The sequence below is a fragment of the Theobroma umbraticum genome, unplaced genomic scaffold (assembly GCF_002168275.2).
Source record: "Theobroma umbraticum cultivar Fairchild unplaced genomic scaffold, ASM216827v3 scaffold_50.0, whole genome shotgun sequence".
Lineage (NCBI taxonomy): Eukaryota > Viridiplantae > Streptophyta > Magnoliopsida > Malvales > Malvaceae > Theobroma > Theobroma umbraticum.
Genome location: NW_018397261.1, coordinates 1,478,907 through 1,503,400, shown reverse-complemented (window position 1 = coordinate 1,503,400; position 24,494 = coordinate 1,478,907). Strand labels below are relative to the sequence as shown.

Sequence of the window (24,494 nt, the reverse complement as noted above, 5' to 3'; positions counted from 1 at the left end):
TTGAAAAATCAGAAGATTTTTCATTCTAATGAATTTTATATGTTGCTTGCTTTGAAGGTAAATAAATTATAAGGCTATCACTAGCTAAAGTTGAGATTGAATTCCCTATGTGTTTTAATAATATTCAAGGTTATATGTGGATTCATACATCCACCAAGTGAATCATTTAGATATTTTACGGTTTTAATCAATATATCGACTAAATGGTCACATGTGTGCTTATTATCAACTTGTAATTTAGCATTTGTAACCATTTGTTTGCAAGCACATTTTCTTACTTATATAATCAAGATTATTTATCTTAACAATACTAAAGGATTTACATCTCAAGCCTTTAATATTACATATTAGTTGAAATAACTATTGAACAGCTTGTTGCTTATGTTTATACACAAAATGGCTTAGTAAAATTATTTATTAAACACTTTCAACTAATTGTAAGGCCATTACTTATGAAATTCAAACTCCTAATATCTGCTTGGGGGCATTCCATTTTGGATGTAGCAGCATTTGTATGCATCAGGTCAAATTAATTATTATAAATTCTTCCTATACGATTTATTTATGATCAAGAACCAACTATTTCCCATCTAAGAATTTTAGATGTGCGATATATATTTCAATTGCTCCGCCATAACGCACAACAATAAGTCTTCAAAGGAGGTTAGGAATATATATTGGATACGAGTCTCTATTTACAATTAAATATTTAGAACTATCAATAAGAGATTTATTCATGACAAAGTTTCTCGAATGCCATATTGATGAAACAATTTTTCCTACATTAGGGGGAGAATAATAAGTAGCAACAAAAGAAAATTTCTTAGAATGAATTATCATTATCTAGTTTTGATCATCGTATAAATCAACATGAACTTGAATTTCAAAAGATAATTTTTTTCTAAAATATAATAAATCAGTTGCTAGACATATTTACTAACCTAAATGTTATCTACTAGCTGCAAATGCTCCTATTAGCATTAATGTTCCTGTAAGACAAGGCACGCTAGAAGTGTGGAGACTAAACGGTTTCAAAGATAAAATCCTCGAAAAAGAAAAAGAGCAAAAATTTAAGATGATCAGAAAGAGGAAATAGAAACTCTAGAAAAGACCCTTGACATAATTGATGAACATTTTACAAGAAATTCAAATACCTGAAATCAGTGAAAATAAAGATATCTCAATAAATTATGTCATGATGGGAAAGATGAGACTGATAAATAAACGTCGATGATATTTTATATATAATATAGGGCTCAATATTATAAAAGAAAAATGAGAATCTTGAACTTTTATTTATTGAAGAATGTAGATAAAGAAATGATTGGCCAATGTAGAAAGACGCAATTAAGGAGAATTTGAATTTATTTGCAAAATATGAAGTTTTTGGACCTATAGTCCATATACAAAATAGTGTTAAACCAATAGAATATAAATAGGTATTTGTGCGAATATGAAATGTGAAAGATGAGATTGTGAGATATAAAGTGTGGCTTGTCGCATTAGAGTTTTCGCAAAAACCTGATATTAATTATAATGAGGCATATTCTCTATGGTGGATGCAATCACAATTCTATATTAACAAATCTGGTAACATATGATAAGATTGAAATATGTACAATAAAAATAGCTACAGCCTATTTATATGGCTCATTTGATATCGATATTTATAAGAAAAACTCTGAAGGACTTAAATTGCCTGAAGCACAAAAATTTTGAATTCTCAAGAAATTTACTCAATTAAATAAAATAAATCTTTATATGGATTAAAGTAATCTAGACACATGTGGTATAATCACCTTAATACATATTTGTTGAAAGAAGGTTATAGATATAATCCTATATGTCCATGTATTTTATAAAAAGGTTTAGATATGAATTTATTATAATTGTTGTTTATGTTGATGACTTAAACATTATTGGAACTCTTAAAGAGTTATCAAAAGTTGTAGATTACTTAAAGAAAGAATTTGAGATGAAAGACCTTGAAAAAAATAAATTTTTGTTTAGGTCTTTAGATTAAATACTTGACAAATAAAATTTTTGTCCATCAATCCAATTATATAGCAAAATGCTAAAACAATTTTATATGGATAAAGCATATCCATTGAATTCACCAATGATTGTAAGGTCACGAGATATGAAAAAAGACCGTGTCCGACCTGGTGAAGATAATAAAAATTTTTTTTATCTTGAAGTACCTTATTTTATTGAAATTGGAGCACTAATGTAACTTGTTAGCAATACATCACTTGATATATCATTTTTTTGTGAATTTATTAGTAAGATATAGCTCATCTTCAACTCGAAAACATTGAAAAAGAATTAAACATATACTTCGATATCTCCGAGGAATAATGGATATAGGCTTATATTATTCAAATACATCAAAATAAAATTTAATTGGCTATAGAGATGCAGGATATTTATTTGATCCACACAAAGCTCGATTCCAGACAGATTATTTGTTTACATATGGAGGTATGACTATTTCATGGTATTTTATAAAGAAAACTATAGCTGCTACTTCTTCTAACCATGTAAAAATTTTAGTAACTTATGAGCAAGTCGTGAATGTGTCTAGTTAAGATCCGTAACTCAACATATTTGAGAAACGTATCGCTTGTCAACCAAGAAAGAAATTCTAATAACGTTATATGAAAATAATACTGCTTTTATAGCACAGTTAAATGAAGGATATATTAAAGGCAATAGGACAACACATAATTTGCTAAAAATTCTTCTTCACTAATGATCTTTAAGAAAGGGCTGAAATGAGTATTCAACAAATTCAGTTAAGTGACAATCTAGCAGATTTGTTCACTAAAACCCTTTTTACTACAATATTTGAAATGTTGGTATAAAAGATTGGAATGCATCATTTTAAAGATCTCTATAGTGCAGTTATCAGAGGAGTAAAATACGCACTATACTCTTTTCCTTCATCAAGGTTTTTCTCACTGGGTTTTTCTTGATAAGGTTTTTAATGAGGCAGTATTTCAAAAGCGTATTTTTGAAAAGATTATGTGCTCTGTTTCCTTCACTTAGATATTTTTTTACCATGAGGTTTTTTTCTAGTAAGATTTTAATGAGGTATGTTCTTAATACAATAAATATTCAAGGGAGATTGTTATGAATATTTTTGTGAATATCTGTTTACATTATCTATATTTAGATTTGATGTAAATTAGATTATATTAGAATTTAATCCATCTAATCTTTAAGTGTTATCTTCATTTTGTAAATTCAACCTAGATAAGAGGTTATTAGCCTATAAATAGGGCCCTTCACTTCATTTGTAAATAACTATTGTAATAAGATCTTCTTACTCTCTCTAAATATTTTATTTCCCTTTAAATACTTTTTCTTATAATTATTCTTTTCAGATTTATTTCATAACAAGTAATATTTTTTGATAAATAAAAATCCAAGCCACATATGAATTACTCAAACTCTCAATTTAAGATAGATATTAAAAATTTTCTTTTCATGTCAATTCTTTTATCCAAAAACCATTTTAAGTCGAGTCCAACGATTTCATTAATTGAATCAATTTATAGTTATTTTATTATTTTAATTTAATTTTTTTTAAAAAATTTAATTGTAATTGATTTGATGAAATTTAAGTTTTTTTTTTTTTACAAAATGATTATTAGTCTTTTTAATTCTCATATCATTTCGGAAAAATTAAGGTATTGATAACTATACAACTAACATCAAAACTTGTGCTGATTTTGTTGTATCGATTTTATTTTTCATTGGAGTAGCTGAATCTTAATTAAAAAAAAAACTCCAAACACTTGGATTGTAATATATAAATCTTAATGAAGAAGCGTAGTAGCTATATTCTGGTGTGTATATAAAAGAATATATATATATATAATTATATATAATATGTTAGAATTGATTGGTGGATCTAGGTAATGGTCGAACATTTGAATCAGCACTTTGCTTGGTTGGCCACTTACATAGTGAGAAAATTGAACAACACTGTTGTCAAACAGAAGGAGAGGGATATATATATATATATATATATTCGACAAAACTCTGCAAAGACAAAAATCACTGCACTTCCTTATAGTTAAGGATCATGTCGTGTAGGACTCAAATTGTTTTGATTGCATGGGAGAGGGGCTTGAGACATTCTATCATGTGCCTAAAACTAAAACACCACATGCTACTTTTATCTTAATTTTAAAATAATAAAATTCAACAACAGAAGCATATTCTTACATCACTAAAAAAGGATTGCTGCTCCAAAACGGAATGCATGCATCATGAGATGAATGAGTTGGATAAAGTGAAAGGTTTTGTGAATGAATTGAATGAATGATTAAATGAATGGAATAATTAAATAGAAGAAAAAAAAGTTCACGTTTCACACTGTTTTACGTTTTATTTTTTGGTCATTTTTTTTATATAATTTTAATTATCGTTCACATGTATGGATTTTATAACTTATTAGGGAATTTTACTCATTAAAAGTAAGGGGATAAAATTATAATGATGGAGCCGAAACTGTTCTCTTTTAGCATGTGTTAAACCCTCATTAATGCATTAATGTGACAGAAATTTAAAGTTTAAGATTTGATTCAGCTTGCTCCTCTAGCCCTTGATTTAGGGCTAAACAAACAAAAATGAGACATAATTCCATAGCCAAACAAATAAAATGAACAATGTGGGAAAGTGGAAAAATTCATTTTCTTTGTTTTAAAATTTTTATAATTAATTTCAGATATAATTGACTCCACCTTGCCAGATATATTTTGAAGTTTAGGTTTGGTTGAATAGAGACAGCTCAAGTATATAGAATGCACCTACAATTCAATTCAATAACATTTCCTTATTAAATGTTGAGGGAAAGAAGAAAGGAGATTTCAGCACATATTTCAGTTTATTCAATGTATTGTTTTCTTTTATTGTAATTCCCCAACCTCCCTTCTTTTTTTTTTTCTTTTAATCATCTACATGCATCTACTATAATAGTAACATTAAACACATACAACAAATCTCAATTATTCATGGAATTTTTTATTTTCAAATTCTTTCACTATTGATTATTGATGTGATAGGCATTAGGTAAGCATTTTTACAGATATTAGTGACAAGATTAAGTGGATAACATGAGTTGGCTTCTGATGCTTGCATGCCTGAAGAAAAAATCTTGCTAGATCTGTCAAAATGTTGAAAATTTGGGGGTGTTGAACAAGATTTGATTAAGTTTGGCCCAAAAAAGAGATGAGAGCAACATTTGTTAAATAAGAATCATATTTTGACAATCATAAAATTGAATGATAAATTCAAACCCATAGGGGCAAGAGTAGCATTTAATGTTTGTTCTTCTCGTTTTTCTCATGATGCACTGGATAATGTATTCAGTATAGTCCCTACAGCCTGATATAGTAGAATTTAATTATCCAATAAAAAAGAAAAAGAAAACAGTTTATTTCTATTGAGTCCCCACAAAGTGATATTGCAGATCCAGGTTTTAGGAATAAAAAATGAGGAGAATGTAACTCATGTTCCCAATGATGTAATCACTAACATCCTACAGGCTCAAGGTGCAAATTTTTTAAAGAGAGAGAACAAAACAAATATCAGTTAGCTACCAACTGAATCTCATATCTGACAAATCCTGTATCTAAGCAATTTGACAATAATGATGCCAATGTAACAGCTACCCAGATAAGAAACAAAGATATAACAAGAGAACAATTGAAGTTTTCTTAAATGGTTATTTAATTATAAATTTATAATACATACTTTTTATGCTTCAATTTCTTTCAAGTTTTCATTCAGACCTAAGAAAATCTATACACAGATTCACACCATCTTTTCCAGGCAATCATAGTAACTCCAGGCCTAATCTTTGTAAGGTAGCTTGTAACTTGTTCATTCTTCAAATGTGATGCTGATACGTTTTTCAGTAATGCCAAAAACAATCAAGGTCCACAGAAGGGGCTTCTCGATCATCAAATGGCCTCTTTCCCATCTCAAGATTCGAGACGACAGAAGAGATTTCAGCGTTAATATCAGTGGTTAAGCCTGTTTCTTGTGAAACACTAACCATCTCCCTCTCTGTTTTGAAACCCTGCCTCATGTTTGATCCATGGTTTTTGATTAAGGCTTTAAGGATTGATTGGTCTTGCATTAAAACAGAGCCAGGGAATTGAAAATTTGATGGGAAAGGGACAGCTTGAGTAGAGTAGAAAGCGTTAGAAAGTGGGATTCGTGGGAAAATGTCGGTAGGATTAGACGAGACAGGAAGAAGAGGATTGTTGAAATTATCAGTTGTGTCTTGTTGGTTTCCTTGAACATCAATAGGATTGGAGAAGCAGGGCACGTAAGCCGATTCGACAACAGGTTTGCTCTTGCCATTGTATGGTGAAGATTCCATTAATGGTGGTAGACCAGAAGGACCCAACTCATTACCAAAAGAACCCACCCTAACCAGACCTGAAATATGAGTTTTCTTCCCACCAGAACTCTTTTGGAATACCCTGCAAATCACCCATTCATTCTACAAAACAAAAAAAAAAGAAAAACAAAAAGAAACATTAACACACATGGGTTATACAAATGAAACAGAGCAAAAGACAGAATGAAAAGCAGAGGAAAACAGAGACAAGTGTATGTTACCTTGGCAGTTTTGGGGAGGTTGTGGACCGAGTATTTGCCTTCCAGTCTGTATTCATGCATGACCCAGTTGGTCTTCTCTCCTTTAGGAGCTCTACCCTTGTAGAACACAAGAGTTTTCTTCATTCCAACCAATGATTTTCCTCTGTAAATCTCCTTGTCTTTTCCTGTAGCTTTCCAGTAGCCAGATTCAGTAGCCCTGTTTGTCCTCAGACCAGTAGGGTATTTTCTGTCTCTCACACAGAAAAAATACCATTCTTTCTCTCCCATTTTCGCTTTCCCTATACCCAATAAACCAAACAAACATGAGAAAGTTTAAACAGAATCCTGAAACAATCTCATCTAGTAAGAATTAAAAAAGAGAAAAGTGAACGAAAATTCTGATTATGGGAGCAGGAACTTACATGGCAATTCCCAGGGCTCAGACTTGTTCAAATCCACCTCTCCAATAGCTCTAGCGCTGAAGTTGATGTCAAGAACCTTCTTGTACAAGTAGTGAGAAATAAGCTCTTCATCAGTTGGGTGAAAGCGGAAACCTGGGGGCAAATCCATCTGATCATCCTCCTGACCAATTACAGTAATGTTTGCCATTCCTGGAATAAGCTAAAACCCTATTGCCCCTCTCACTTAAAACCTTCTGTTTCACGTTCAGAATAATGGTTTCTATCAACAACCTACAAAAGAACCCCCCAAAATTCAGCTTGAAATCCTCACAAAACACACCCTTATAACCTCTCTCTATATATAAACGGACCTAACAGCTAAAGTTCATATTGTCCAACGCACTAACAGAGAAACCAAAAAATATAAAAGAACTCAAAAAGATTCAAATGGAAAGTGGTGCAGCAAAGGGATAAGAAGAAAGCTTATATAAAGCTAAGGGAAGTTAGGAAAAAAAATAAAGTAAAGGGTTGAGAGAAAAAGGGTGAAGCCATGGAACTAAAAAGCATTAAACCTGAAAGATGATGGAGAGGTGCTAAGAGAAAAAAGCAGCATGAGAAACAAAAGCCCCCTAAATACTGGTGTGTGAAGAGATAGAAACGTGGTATGTAAGGCAACTTGGTAGGTTGTTTTAGCCTCCCTCCCCCATCCTCCCTCTAAATAAACTTTTTCTATATGTAAATAGTAATTATGATATTTCTATTCGGCCCCCTTGAATTTTTACCAGGGACAGCTAATCTCAAACATCATGCATGTAAGCTGCATCATAAGTTAAATACCTTATTAATTGTACAGTTGCTTCTAATGTTTTTTGGTATGTGGGGATTCAAATTTTGGTTCGGATAATTGTTTAATTTTGTTCATGTTTATGTTTTTTTTTTAATTGAAAAAAGGAGATTTAAATCTTATTCTTTAAGTAGAAGATCATATATTAATTAATAAGTTAAATATTAGAGTGCTTATTCATATTTATATTAATTATTATATAATTTATCAAATACTTTGTGATCTTTTTGGATCATGAGAAACCGTTTCCAATGAAAGCTGTGCAAGTTACATTTACCATACCTCCATAGAGAGTCTAAATAAAGACATACAAATTGTTGCAAGTCAATTCTTTTATGATCAGACTACAGCCTATGCTGATGATTTTATAATTAGTTCTTTTAGATTAACAATTGTTATAGAATTTTCAAGAAGATTTGGGTCCAATAAGGTTAGGGTGTTGATTTTATTGGTTGTTTCATCTGCACACCAGAAATAGGCAACATGTATTATTATAACAGATTCAAACAGTGAGAAAAGCGTAGAATATTAATCTAATTTTTCAATGTGAAAAGGGAGCTTTCCCAAATCAAATCGTTTTTATTCTAATTAGTGATTACAGCTATGTGAATGCATGGGCGATAGCAGAAATTGAAATTTCAGCCTTCGAAAATTAGATAGAGTTGTTCATTCAACTCAAAATGACCTAGTTGACCCCAATTTGTTTATACATGAACAAAAAGAAAAAAAAAAAAAGAAGAAAGAAAAAATGGCTCGAAACCGACATTGCATAGATTTTTCATGCTATTGGCATAAAAAACTGACACTTTGCAACAAGGAACCAAAATCAGGTAAGAATGTGGCCCATGTCTAGGTTGAACCATAACATCAGAAACAGACAAATTATGGAAAAATCACCTGGGACCTCTCGCTAAAGCTTCTATAACATGTTGGCCAAAAAGTTGAGCACTGTTCCATAACAGTTCTATTTAAATGTTTCGGCCTGAGAGTAAGCCACCAGGGCATAATTAATCTCTCCCTCTACTTACTTCATTTAGCCCCTATACATCTTGTTTTGAGGGACCTCACCATGATTTAAAATTTAGCCATTCTTGCTAATCTGATGTCAAGGGAATAAAGTTCTTACCGATTGAAAGCTATATATTTAAGTTGTTAGGTGAGAGAGAGTCCAAAGCATTGGACAATTTCGGAGAATGAGCTTCCCAAGCTAATTTGTCTGATCATGATAGATGTATAGTGAGGATTTGAAAGGTCAATATATATCCGATAATTTGCTTTATTTTTTTTTCATTAAGTTTTGGTGAGTGTAAGTTTGTACTTCGAAAAGGTTCTCTTACGGTGAAAGAACGAATAAATAAGACTAATGAAATAATGAAAAGCTGAAGTAGGAATCAAAAAAAAAAAAAAGTCTTTATGGATACTGATCGTAAAGTTTGATTTTGGCTATTAACATATTATTGATATTATTACATATTTTTAAATAAAATTATTTTATAAAATCATATGGTTGTTCAAACAGTAATGCATGATGATAGTAGTGAAAGCAATCATGGTAATAAATATGTAAAATAATATGGTAACAGTGAAGTAATTCGAGACGTATAGTAGGAATTAATTTCACTTTTAATATATTTTGATGAGTTAGATTTGATGTTTTAAATATAGAAGTAAATAAGAGAGCCTCCTCTTAATCTTTTTTGGAATTCGAGTTTTTCTCCTTTTTCTCTTTTTTTAAAAAAACATGTGACAAGATTCTAAGTGTTACTGAACTTCACTACACCATTCAATTTAAATATCTGCCCTCTATCCCAATATATGTTCTAAGCTAACATGTCAACTATCTATAAGCGGCCGGTTTTACTTAATATATATATATATATATATGAAAGAACTTTGACAATTCATCAATGATAAACTAGAAATCAATAGATCACTCCCTCTCTAAAATACTTTCTCCCAACCTCTCTCTATATTCTTTTCAAATACTCTCTATTTTACTCAGCTCTTTCCAACTTATTTTCTATCTTGCTTCACCGCTACACTTTATCTATTTTTTTAATCTGAATTTTTTCAATTATCATCTACCACAGCAGTTTCAAAAATTAGTCTAATCTGTCTCGTTACCACCTCCAACACATCTCACCTTACTTGATTGCGATATTATCTCTCTTCCTATCACAGAAGAACCCCTCTAAAGTCACTTAATTTATATATAAAAAGATTACCGCAAAGTCTTTAGTGTATCTTCTACACATAACCGTGTGCATTCGACAACCACACAATTAAGAACGTTTTCAGCTCTAGAAACTTTGAAGGTGCATAAATACCAAATGCTACCTTACTCTAAATTTTAATGCGATCCCACAAAAGATTTTGCCCACTAAAACATAAGAGGCAGTCAAACAAAAAATTTACAAATTAAATGTTAATTGATATAGCTTGAAAAGGTCCCATTAAAATGCTGGCATACACTAGACCAACTTTTTGTTGTGCATTTTCTTCTCTCTCCTTTTACTGGTAAATGGATTAGTTTATGCCTATAGAAAAAATTGGATAGGCTAAGAATTCAATCCTTTGACTAAAGAGAGCAGTAGCAACAGGCAGAAATAGTAGATCTTAATTTCCATCCCTATTACAAAAAAAAAAATATTAATACAAAACAGATGGGACACAAAATTCATCCAGGATTTGTGGAATCAAGAACCACCCAAATTTCAGGTTGTTTTCCAATTTCTAAGCCCAAAACAATCAACCCACAGATTAGCCAATACTTGAATCAGCCTAAGTTCCACTAGTTAGTGCAGCACAAACTGAAAGGCCAACTTGGCTCCACAAGAAAGAGAAGGAGAAAAACGGACAAAGAGCTAGACGATGATATAAGCTCCAGCTGAAAAATGAAGAAGATGATATAATCGTGCCAGTTAATGTGCACATCTTAAATTCAACCATTATGCAAGTAGTTAACTTTATTTAATGCAAGTGACAAGTTTTAAACCATATCTATATTTTATGGAATCATATCTGGTTTTTGATTTAGATATTTTTTATCTTTTATTTAGGAGAAATGATTTTTAATTAAAATAACTTCCAAAATGTAAAAAATAAGATTTTGGTAATACAATAGGAGGAAATGGAGGTTTAATAGAAAAAAAATGTTAGAGAGTGTCCAGCTACGACTACAAAATAAAATAACATTGTCAGTTTAATCGGTAGTCACCGTAGTTGGTAATAACATTCCATTGATGAAAGTTTGGTTTTTTTTTTTTTAGTGTATGTCATAATTTGGTAATTATTTACAAGAAATAAGTATATATATTTAGAGACTTACTATCTATTACCTCAATAATTTTTGTGAGTAATTACACTTTCAAACTGTTACATAAAAGTAACATTGCTCCTCTGATGATTATTTTATAAGAATATATAACATTCTATTTATGTGGCATAGTAGAGACAGCAACGTTTCAATTTCAAGAAGAAACCCAATAATTAGGCGACACGCGTCAAGTTTGGCCACTTTGAGGAATTTCAATCGTCTGGGTAACTGCACAAATAGTCAACGTCCCTATCTGCCAATTAGGCATCATAAAATATTTGGAAATAAGCTGTGAATGCCCCAGCCACTCAAACATGCTGCTGCCACTTGGCAGCTTGTTATTGCTTTTGCCAAACCAAACTTAAAATTATTAAACTAATAAAACCCCCAAGAGGTGACTATTAACCTCCGGCGAACCCGACGTGGCAGCAGGACCTTGCCCCTTCTGTTTGGGTATGTGGCCATGACTTGGATGACACGCGGCATAATGCGAATGGACAAGAAACCCAAAACTTAGGGGAAGGGATATTTTGGAGGTCGGCAAAGGTCAGCTGGTCTGAATAATGAAGGTTTGATTCAGATTTAGGTCTTCCAATGCTTGATTATCACTTCATTTCAAGTCAATTAATCAACTCTTTCATGACTTTCTTGCTTTGGGATAAGGTAACATATAAAGTACAATTTTGCTTGGAGAAGAGAAAAATGGAAATGACAATAACTAGAAAGCTAGTTTCAATAATTTGACGAATAATTGAAAACCCCAAGCTTAAAATTTGAGTATTAAACTCAATATTAAGTTTTTATATTTCTTACTCAAAAATTTAAGTTTGAATCTCTAATTTCATCAATTAAAAAGCTCTAAATTAATATAAATGTTTCGAGAAGACAAACTAATGAGGTTTGCTTGAATGTCTTTTGCTAGTAGCTGTAGACCCACATCCTATACTGCAAATGCTTTAAATTTTCAAAAGCAAATGTAAGTGGAAACCCAATTAGGCCCTTGACGCCTTGACAATAATTTTTCGAACCTTCACGAACATAAAACATGCAGTGAGTCACCGGGGACGTGTCTGGACTCTGGAGGCAATGTATTTGAAGGTTCAGAGAAATGAAATGAATAAAATTGTCTTCTTCTTCTCTTCCAAACACTCGTGCATTTTTAAAATGTATTTGATTTTCTTAATATGACCTGATAATGATATGGGCAAATCTTTATCTCCTTTCACCAAAATAAAATATAATTTAAGGTTGCAAGTTACGACAAACTGCTCATTTAAATAAGGGATATTTTCGGTCTATGCAAGCAGCTTAATATTTATTGGTCATAATGTCAACTCAAGAAATTAAGCCTTTATTCCATTAAATTCGTATAAAAGAAATTGACGGGAAAAGAGATGAGTTTTTTTAAATTGATTTCTAAACAATTCAATAAATTTAATTTAATTATAGATTTTAGATTAAATTATATAATTAATCCTTATATACTCTATTAAAGTGGTGGATTTAATTTTTGTATAATAATTTATAAAAATTGAGTTTTTATACTTTTTAAAATTAACAGTATCAATTCAATCATTAATAGTGTTAATAATATTTCATTAGTTATGCTGGCATGGTATTTGATTGAACTGATGTTGCGCCAATGATGACATGACATTTAATAATGATGCAATGATTATACTAATGTGACATTGATCAAAGACATGCATGGATTTAAGTGGTGATGTGATGTTAATGTGGTATTAATATGTTACGGATATAACATTTTTACATTTACATATCATGAATGGTAGTTTTACTAGCTTTCGCCCCTCATGCCTTTGTGAAAGTCTCGGTGTTCTTGAGCCTTCTTCTTTTATTGATTCTTCTTTTCAAATACCCCCCATCGCCACCATCAGACTTAAAGCCGTTTTCAAGCCTTCTAGATGAGGTGGTACTCCACTCGGGTTTTTCCCCAACCTTTGATGAACCAAGTCCTTTTCGACCTCGAAAAATGAGAGTTTCTTTAGAATTTTTAAGCCTCAAAGGAAATCGTGTGGTTTTAGGGTGTGAAACACACTTTGGTCACTCTTTTATCAAGATGACAAAAGGAACCCACATAAGGAAGAAATTGTTGCAAACATATGGTCTTTTAAAATTGTAGAAGTTGAAGATTTGAATTCTTCTTCAAGTGTCATTCAAAACCTATCTTTGAAAGCAAAAATGAAAACCATATTAAGAGTGAAATTTGGATTTCACTTTTTACTACTTTCTGTCAAACCCTATCTTTGAAATCAAAAATGAAAACCATATTAAGATTTGCAATGTCCTTGGATGTGCTTTGGGGTATAAGGGTTTGAGAGATTTGGGGTATAAGGGTCCTAGATATACTTAGTGGAATAATAGAGAGGAAGAATTACATATTCGATGCCGTTTGGATAGGGCTCTTGCTAATAATGAGTGGACTACTAAGTTTCAACGTGTAGGAGTATTTCAATTGAGGAGGCTAGATTTGCACTTTTTCAAATACATCCATTAAAAGCACCTAGACTGGATGGATTGTTAGCTCTATTTTTCCAGAGGCATTAAGATGTATTTGGGGTAAGTATTTACCAATTTGTTATAAATTTCCTTGAAGGTCGAATAGATAGTGACATTAACCACACTCATATAGCTCTTATCCTAAAAGTTGATAATCCAGAGCTAGTTAGTTAGCTCAGACCCATCAGTTTATGCGATGTACTGTACAAAATAGCTTTTTTTTTTTGAATAGCAAAGGTATCAAGTTTATTCATAGTGCAAGGAGACATGAACCCCTCCTTCCTTACACATTAAAGCAGAAAACCTTGGTTCATATATCAGTCCATTTTATCTGATATATGTTTCCAAAAACCTCCTCAAAAGATCAAAGAAAAACATCTACTGTACACATCACCAATCCAAAAAAACAAAAGCAACCCCAAAGAAAGTCTCAATCAAAACAAAACCGAGGGTTAGCCATAGTTGAACCTCACTTCCACAATCAAGATTACAAAGGGAATTTAGTACCTTCTCAATATCTCACTTTGAAGATGGATGGCAGTTTTGGCAAGTGAATCGGCTTCTTGGTTAGCCTCTCTCGGTGAATATCTGATTTCCCATTCTGTACATAACTCCTTAAACCTTTCAATCTGATTCATCCAAAATCTTAGTCTCCAAGGCGCACTCGCAGGATCTTTAATCCATCTAACAATATTGCACGCGTCACTTTCAATCAACAAGGAATGGTTATCTTTCCATCTCGATGCTGAGAAGATCAAGAAAGCCTCCTTCACAGCAAGAACTTCCGTAGTAGTAGAGTTGGCAATACCAATCGATTTGGAGAAGGTAATTAACGCTTTTCCCTTCTCATTCCTCAAAATACCCCCAATTCCAGCAGGTCCCGGACATCCTTGAGCCGCTCCGTCCACATTAAACTTCAGTTGCCCTAGCTTTGGTTTTTCCCATGTAGCACCTTTTCTCTCTTTTGTTTTCTTTTTACCACCACATCCAACTTCAGGAAACATGAAAGTAGTCAAAATAGAAGGATACTCATTAGGCCATTTAGCATTAGCCCAAGAGGCCACTCTTATCTTTGAGATCTCCCAACATTGTGTACTATCCCAATCTTTACCATTGAAAACAACATCATTCCGGCATTTCCAAATTGTCCAAACAACCGCAAAATAGCTCATTCGCCATATCCTCTCATCTGCCTTTCCCGGATAACAGTTATTCCAAGAATCAAAAAACAGTTTAACATTACCGGGAACACTCCACTGATAGCCAAATAATTCACACCACCTAACCCACACCTTCCATGTTTCAGAGCAGAAAATAAACAAGTGATTGACAGATTCACTTTCTTTATTACACAAAGCACAAGTACTTTGATTATCCTGAATCAGTCCCCTACTTACCAGTTCTTCCTTCACTCCAACTTTTCCATGAAAAAATTGCCACACAAATGCCTCAATTCTATGTGGTGCAAGGCTGGCCCAAACATTCTTCCATATCTTGTCTCTCATGTCAGTGGGCTCCATCAATTTTTTGCAAAAAGATTTTGAAGTGTACAGACCATTGGCCTCACCTTTCCACACCATATCATCTTTTAGTGTTTTGCTAATCTGGACATCAATGAGAAGGGTTTCGAGCCGATCCCATTGAGTTACTTCCCAGTCAAAGAGATTTCTTCTCCAAAGAGAAATATCCCATCTCCACACATTCTCCTCCCACCTGCCGTACTCTGCAAGGTGTTAACAAATAAGTTTGAAGTCTATATTGCTTGTTATCATAGCAGAAAATCAAAGTGCTTTTATTCTTGGTAGATTGATCACCGATAAAGTGATAGTGGTGCACGAGGTTATAAATTGTTTGCAGAATAAGAGATAGGGGCAGGTGGATGGCTTTGCTCATAAGTTAAATGTGAGCAAATCATATGATCGAGTTGAATGGTCTTTTGTATAAGGTATGTTACGAAAATTGGGGTTTGTTGAGAGATTCATGGATAGGGGTGTGTTTCAACTGTTACTTATTCTATTCTGCTTAATGGGGTGTTTGGGGAGAGAATAGTTCAATCCAAAGGTTTAAGACAGGGTGATCTAATGTCACCATTTATTATTGTTACTATTTATAAGGCTCTATTCTACTTATTGATAATTGCAAAAGTGAACAAAATTATTTTTAGTTTGGAAGTGAATATGGGTGGCTTAAATATTACTAACTTGTTCTTTTTTTATGATAATATGACCTTCGGAAAGGCAAGATCTCTGAAGGTTATTGTTGCTTGCATATTATCAAGACAACTTGCGTTAAAACTTTTATCAAATTAGCAAAACATCATGCAAATGCACATGATCAACAAGTAATATAGTAGTGAGTGAGTTATTGTCTCCGCAGGGAATTGTATCTAAATTCTTGCCAATTACTAAAATTGGGCAATCTAATCTTATCCAACGAAACCTAGTTTGAAAATTAATTGAAAATGAAAATTAAAGTATTAAGGCTAAACTAGTGAACTAAGCTAAAAAAAAATGCAAGTAAATTGAGTTGGAAAATAGTGGGGAACTACCTAGGATATGGTTTCAATTAATGCTTCATTTAGACTTAAGATTGACTAATTGCCTACTTTAATGGAAAAATAATGCTAGCCTAGGATCCTTAAGCATGTACGATTTTCTGTCAAGATATTGTACAATGGCCTAACTTAATTTAATTCTCTATATGTCAATAGCTAATTAATTAAACTAAGTTCTTTAAGGATAGGTCTTATAAATTGATTGTATATGATTAATAGGTGCATGTCTACCATATTAACAAATCACCTAATTAATTCCCAATTACAATGATCATGTACTACCCAAACCATGGTTTTTTTAAACTAACTTTGTCAAGTAATATCTAAAAACTCATACACATCCTATTGGTGATCAATCAATAAAATTCGAAATAAGTGCAGATTTGAATAAACACCAAATATTCCATAAAAACAAATAATAGTCAATCAAGCATCCAAACTATACATTAATATCCACCATTATCTTAGAAATGAAAGCTTAGTTTAACATTTCAACAGCCCACAACAAAATTTCAGCAAAACTAAGCATTTATATAAGGAGATTTAGAAAGAGAAAAATAAGTTAGTGAAAGAAAAATCTATTTGCTATAACTGCTTTAGCTTTTCTTCAAGATTTTTCCTCTTCTTTTCTCCTTGTGAAAAGCTTTTTTTTGCCTTTAAAGCTGCTTTTTCAATGCCCCCCTTTTTCTCTTCTTTTTTTCTCTAAAAGACATCTTTTTTATACCTTTTCACATGGCCCTCTGATATGAAAAATTGGAAGGTCCAGATTTCTAACATTTAAGTTGGCACTGCAGCACTAAGCTCACTGTCAAAGGTAATGTTGCTTTGCCCAAGGGCGTTGCAATGCTAGCAGCATGGTGTCACGGTACCACAACTTCTGTCTTGGTAAAAGATGGTTGATGGTGTGCCACTGCAGCACTGGAGGCCTGGCGCAATAGCGCTTGGATGTTCTGTTTGGTGAAGGGTTGTTGCTGGTGGGGGTAGTGCTGGAGGCTTGGCGCTACAATGCCCTTGCTTCTGTTTTCCCTCTTGTTCTTTTAGCTTTGGTGTTCTCCCTTATTCCAATTCAATAACTTCTCGTGTGATTTTTTGACCATGTTCTAATTGGAACTAGTCGAAGTAATGAAGACGAAAGTTGTACGTCTTAAACTTGGCTCTACATTGATTTAAAAATCAAAGTAATCTGACATTAATAACTCCTGTTATACTAAGAAAAAAAGTAGTATGTTTTTCACACCTTTATACTGATCTACGCTTGGCGAGATTCCCTTCAATCTGCAGCCCTTCTTCATCCATAAACCCTCGCAATATGGGTTAAATCAGTAGCAACTAAGATTAAACATATCTTTGGATTGAAATAACTAAAATTTAATTAACTTGATATACTTTTATTGCATTAAAGAAAAGTAACTAAACCACATTAACCTAAACTAAAACTCGAGAACTTTAGTCATTTTAGCACTTGAAATATGATGAGATAACTCCATGAATTAAAGTTTTCAGTTTTGAGTCTTAAACATTTATTTTTGTGGTATAAGCTTGCTTCGAGGCAGAAAATAAATTTTGAGAAGTCTATTGTGCTATTTAGCAGAAATACGAGTTCCTTTGATATAAATACGATGTGTCAAATTTTTAGGGTGTAACGAGATCATTGAGGAGGAAAGTATCTTGGAATGCCTTTGATTTGTGGAGGTTCAAGAAAACAAACTTTTAGTTATGTTAAGGAAAGAGTTATGAAACGAATCTCCAATAGAAGAACAAGTTAATTTCGATAGCTAGTAGAAAGTTGCTAATCAAGGCAGTGGCGCAAACAATTCCTACTTACATTATGTGCTGCTTTAAGCTACTAGATGGATTATGTAAAGAAATTGATTATGCTATTGCAAAGCTCTATAGAGAGGGAATGATAGTAATTCGAAAATTCATTGGAAGAGCTGGCGAGTTATGTGCACTTCAAAGCATTCTAAAAGGATGGGTTTTAGGGACACTCAAAAATTTAATATAGCCATGATAGCTAAGTAAGGATGGCATTGGCAAATGGAAAAGCCTACTCTTGCTTCTCAGGTTTTGAAAGCTCATTATTTTCCTAGATGAACTTTCATGGAAACTCCATTAGGATTGTCATAACCTAAATTGACGAGTGGTGACTAGCACGGATGAGCCTAGCAAGCAAGCTCACAAGACCTAAGGAAGCCTTCATACTTATATCCTGGTTAACACATTTCATACACATAAGGCCTTATGGCCATCATCATTTCATAAAATTATCTTAACTTGACATTCAACATTAGACCTTTTGCTCATGATCACGTATAGAACTTAAAGGTAATATCCACATAGCCATACATTGGCTAGCTCATCAAGTAATTTAAACATTCAATACATGAAACATAAGGCAGCATAGTTCTTACATAATTCCTTAATGACATACTTTGTCGACATAGTGTAAAAGCATAAAACTTAACTGTGAATTAGCTTTGTAGACTCGTTAGCAGGATAACCTACTAGATGCCAAAATGATGGTCTATCTAGCCAACGACACTAAGCCATCTGAACCTCGGTGTCTATTTATTTGCACAACATTTTCGAAGGGGTGAGTCATACTAATACTCAGTCAGTGGGAGCATAAAATCGAAAGTAAAGTGCAGGAATACTTACTACACATATTCTTTAAAATGCATACATTATAATAGGTTATACATATACATAGTGGGACAAGTTGAATGTCACTTGTCATAAACATTTAATCATTATCATAGTAGCTATACTTCGCTGGTTACATATATACATTGAACATACAGGGGGTACGATAGCCTATCCTCATCGTACCTATCGAATCTCATTATCATGGCCATCTATTGGCTTTGTCTATTTGTTTAAACCAACCCACCATATGGTTGTCTATATACATGATTAGCATACTTATCTCATTAGTGCTCGCATTGATGACATATCCTTAGACTTCATAAAGCTTACATTGCATCATCTTTCACTTAACATACAATTACAACTTTTACCTTAAGCTTTTCACATTTATTATAGTTCATAAGCATAATGTTACCTTTAAAATTATTATAGTTTTGATTATGAAAAAATGATCGAATTTGCTCGAACATTATTTGAATGATCCTTAATAAGTTCTTAAAATGATTTTAACTCTTATATTTTTGTTCTTACATAGTTACAAACTTGACTCTTGAAGTTATTGAATTATATCTGTAAGCTTCTATAACTTAGTTATGTGAATGCTTCTGATTCCCATTCATTAAAGTCTAATTTAAAGATTGAAAGAAAATCCAGATGCATTCATAAATAGAGAGTTTTGAATATCTTTTTAAATGATTACAAAAAGAAGGAGAACGAAAATTAAGTTAAATAGAGTTTGATAAGTCTTTACGTTTAATTTATATGTGAGATACTTAGTTATGGTTTTGTTGAATAATATGTGCTAGTTATTATGGATATTCTATATATCTTGCTTAGCTATTAGGGATATTGTATATCCTGTTTAGCTATTGTGGATATTATAAATATTTTATTGCAAATCTTTAAAGAAAACTAGATGCATTAACTAAACGGAGCAATCTTCATTATGCATAAAGATTTAAAGTATTCATACTAAACATAGACATTGCACTTTTCATCTAAGAGTGTTTTATCATCATAAAAGATAAAGGAGAGAATGTTGACTCCATGTGTTTTTAATGATAACAAAACATTCCAATTCATTAGTGTATAATCACATTATATAAGTGTGTAGGAGAAAGCTTAAATTCTTTAAGTCATTAGTTAATTGAAAACAAGTCAAGAAGCTTGCTTACTTAGAACATGGGTTAATTAGTTAAATAGGCAAAAAAGAAAGGACTTAGTGACAACAAAACATCATTAATTGATTAACGTGAAGCCTTAATCAGTTAAGGCAAAGCTGGGCACTATTCAAAAGCGAGACAGTAAAGCCTTAATTAGTTAGCATAATGCTTAAGTGATTAAGAAAATGCTGGAAGCTAAAAACAAAGGCATGTTAATCGATTAAGGAATGGGGATAATTGGTTAGAGCACAAGACTTTAGTGCCTTCAACACCAAAATCCAAAGTTGAAAGAAGGTTGATTGTTGAAGGAAGCCAAAATGGGAATATTCAAATTCAAAGAAATTTTAATTGGTTAAAGCTGATTTCAATTATTTATGGTTGAAGAAAGTGGAGCCTTAACCAGTTAAAAGGAGAGTTAACCAATTAAAGGAAGGCTGTTGGGTAGAGAAAAATGAAAAGAAAAAGTTTTTAATCGTTAAGAGTTTCCTCTAACTAGTTAACGCAGAGAATAGAGTTGCTAAACAGTGCAAGGCAGAGAAACTATAATCGATTAGAGTTTGTCAGCAACCAGTTAGTGAAACTGTATCTGCACATTTGAATTTAATCGCTAGAAGACAAAATAACACCTAGTAATGGCTAGAAACTATTTTTAACAGGTACAATCAATCTCCCAAGTATTTAAAGTCTCTCTAGCTATCAAAAAAAATGGAAAGAAGGCATCCAAAGTGATTTTGAGCTTAGAAGACCAAAAACCTTTTCTTTACACTAGTATTTCACTCTCATTATTTGAAAAAGTGTTTGAGCTTAACTTTGTACATCTTAGATTAGGTAAGTGATCAATTGTACTTCATTTTTTCTCTATTTATTATTTATTTAAAGTGTGAGAGACACTCTAAGGGGTAGACACTTAAAAAAATTTAGAGAATCTTGTAAGGGTTTTGAGCTTAAGTTAGAAGTTCACTGTGTAAAGCTTTGTGGAAGCTATCAATTCTACTGGTTTATTGAAGTTGGGTTGAAAATCCTTGATTAGGAGATCAAGGTAGTAGATGTAAGTCAAGGGGACTGAACCACTATAAATACTTTTGTTTTGTCCATTTTTCTTTACTCCTTTTTTTCTTGGTGATTTTTTGCCTTTACAAGTTTTAAACTTTTATTTTCAAAGGCCTTCAAAAGTTCTTCAACCTTAAAAGTTTTCATCAAATTTTTTTAAAAGTGATATTCACCCCCCCACTGGCACTCCATTGGGACCAACACATAACATAGCATAATTTCACATTTTCACATCTTAAGGCATGCCATTACAAAGACATAACATCATATCATAAAGTGGTTTTCCTTGGACATAACATAGTCATGTACAATGGCCAATCAATGGACAACATACCATCATCATATCACGCTTAATGTTAAAGCAATTAACGAAAAACATAGTCATCATCTGAAGTATTCTCAATGGATGGCATCATAGTGCTATAGGCAAAAATCATAAGCGGAATGAAACCACCATCCCTGTAGGCAAAACATATCATTTGTGCACAGTAGACGGGAATCATAGGCGGGACAAAACCATAATCCTTGCAGGTCATAGTCATAAAGGAAGATTCACTCAATCTTAAGTCACATCATTGCCTAAAATCATCCACAGATAGAACATACATTATCATCATAACACAATTAGACACACATATCCATACCATAATCTCATCATATCATCATTAAAACAATCATCATTCATGGTGCTACCATGTGGGTCATTCCTAAAACATAGAGTCATCTTACTCAATCTTTCCTTAAGGACATAATAATAAGCATATTACTATACAATAGCCTAAGTACAATCCTTCTAGGCACTTGGCATGATTTTCATAACATAAGCTAGTCTAGACATAACATTTCTAGACATACATAACATATACACCATAGATGGCATTCATACTATCACAAAGAGCATACATGCACACCTAGTCATCATGCTCCTAGTTCATAAAAATCCCCACCCACCTTGACAATATAGGTGTTCCTCTTCCAATACTCATATAATTCATCTCACCAAGGCTTTAGCCTCAACTTAACAACTTATCGTTCAAAAAATGGCAGAATTCTCACTCATCATTGTCATTTAACATTTAACAATGCAAAATCATCAATATTTGTACCACAATTCTCTATTCCAAAACTAGATTCTAGCTTTTAGAGCATTTTCAACTCTTCAAAATAGCTCAATTTATAGCTAATCAACAGACAATGCTTAAATCCTTTAAATTCTCCAACAATAAGCTTAATCCTTACCTTAGTTGTTGATTTGGCTCACTTGAATCCCAAATTCCGAGCAACACTCAAACACCTTCAATCACCGAAGCTGAAACATAAGATTTTCAATTAATGACCGTTCAAATTGAAAATCAATTGGTCAAAGATCTTAATCTTACCTCTAGATTGATTTTGTCGGCCCAAAATGCCTCCCTAAAGCTTCAAATTTCCACTTATGGAGCGTGGCGTCAAAGAGTAGCAAGAGTGCTATTTCTTTTTTTCATTTTCTAAATGGGCGGACTACCCAATGTTTATATATTTTTTCAACTTTTCATGCATTTATCAATAAATGACATGTATATATTGATAGATTTGTCACGGATCTTAACCTTTTTAACCTTCATAGATTAATAGATTTTTCAAGTCTATCGATATACGGCAATTTACGCACTTTCATTTCATTCTCGTAGTGCAATTTATTGATAGTTTTTGGGCATTTACCGATAGATTGTGCCCCATTCACTTTAACATCACTCTCAAGCATTCTTCTATTAATGGTCTTTACTAATCTATCCATTCATGCCCTTGTTACTTTCAATTCATTCCCAAGTGGCTATCTATCTATAAATATCCTTTAGCTGCTTTTCTTTTACTTCCGTGTTGACATCTATCAATAGCTACCGAGACTCTATTGATAGATGTTCTTCGTCTTTTGCATTTCTTTGCTTTCTATCTTTCATCTATCTATATAACATGAATATCAATTGATAGTTTATACTTAAATTTTAATTCTTCATGTGTTTAACTTGTCGAATTCATTCTTCTAAGCTCTCAATGCATTCTCATTCTAATAATCATCTTAATCTACCATACTTTACTCATCATTAAGGCATACACTTATCATATAACTTCAAATTCTCAATCATGCTCTATGTCGCATAACATATCAACCATACTTAGCACAATTTACTTAAGTATAATATTCATCTAAGTGCCAAACAAATGCATTATATCATTCATTCATGTGCCAACAACTATGCACAACATCATTTAGGTGCCAAATATATGCACAATATCATCTTGGGCCTTCACATACCCATATATTCATAATCATTTCTTTATGCACATGGGCACATCCTTAAGTTCAATAGCATGTACATTAAAGTTCAAATTGACCCATAAATTAGCTTAACTTCACACATAGTCAACATCAAGATTGGGGGGGTTTCAAGGATCTAATCCGAGTTATTTATGGAAAAGCCCACGAGAAAGTCAAGAGCTTATTTACAAAGGATTCTATTAGAGAGTTGGTGATGGGAGGACAATTTTAGTTAAAAGGAACTATTGGATACCTTATGAGACCCCCTCGATTTGTTGTTATGTGTTGTGATATGGTGACAGATTCAACAAAGGTGTGTGATTTTATTTTGGATGAGCAAATATTATGGGCTGAGATGAAACTAAGAGAGTGCTTTCCTCCATATGAAAGTGATCTCATTTTATCATTGCCTTTAAGAATAAGAAGCCCAATGGATCGATTGGTGTATAATAATAGTACATGTGGGTTATCAATTACTTTATTCTGAGATGGGAGATACTCATGTATCAAGTTCACTTGATAATGATGTTTTGATGTGGAGGAAATTATGGTCAGTCAATTTACCAAGAAAAGTAGCTGTATTTATATGGAAGGTGTTGACTGGCTATCTTTGTACCAGAGAGGCTTTGATCCGGAGAAGAATTAATATCGAGCCTAATTGTCCATTTTGTGGAGTGGATTTAGAAACTAATTTCCATATTTTTTGCGAATGTTCGTTTGCTAGAGCTGCTTGGTTACATTCCAAATGGGGTTTTAGAAAAATTCTGTAACAATTCTTTTCAACAGGGGAATGGTTAAACATGTTGTTACAATGACTTGACAAGGCTACCGTAGAAGAGATTATTTGTGTTTTGTGCGCTCTTTGGAAAAGAAGAAATGCAGTAGTGTATAAGCATGAGAGGAAGGAGCCGAATGAATGTGTGGAATTGGGCTATGACATGTGTCTGAAGTATCGATCTGCTGTTGCTGTATCAAATTCGATTTCACCACCTAATGTATCTAACGAGATTCAATGGCGGCCTTTAGTCCAAATTAAAATGAATTGTGATGCCTCCACTTTTGTTGAAAATGGAGTTAAACAAA

At 32.6% G+C, this 24,494-nt stretch overlaps 1 protein-coding gene across 1 annotated transcript; it reads right to left on the bottom strand.

Moving 5' to 3' along the window:
- Nucleotides 1-5,701: 5,701 nt before the first annotated feature.
- On the bottom strand, nucleotides 5,702-7,577 carry NAC100 (NAC domain containing protein 100). Its single transcript, XM_021430276.2, has 3 exons — nucleotides 7,041-7,577; nucleotides 6,640-6,917; nucleotides 5,702-6,520 (listed from the first exon to the last, which is right to left on the bottom strand). Exons 1-3 carry the CDS (start codon nucleotides 7,225-7,227, stop codon nucleotides 5,924-5,926), a joined length of 1,062 nt encoding a protein of 353 aa, XP_021285951.1. The 5' UTR covers nucleotides 7,228-7,577; the 3' UTR covers nucleotides 5,702-5,923.
- Nucleotides 7,578-24,494: the final 16,917 nt, after the last annotated feature.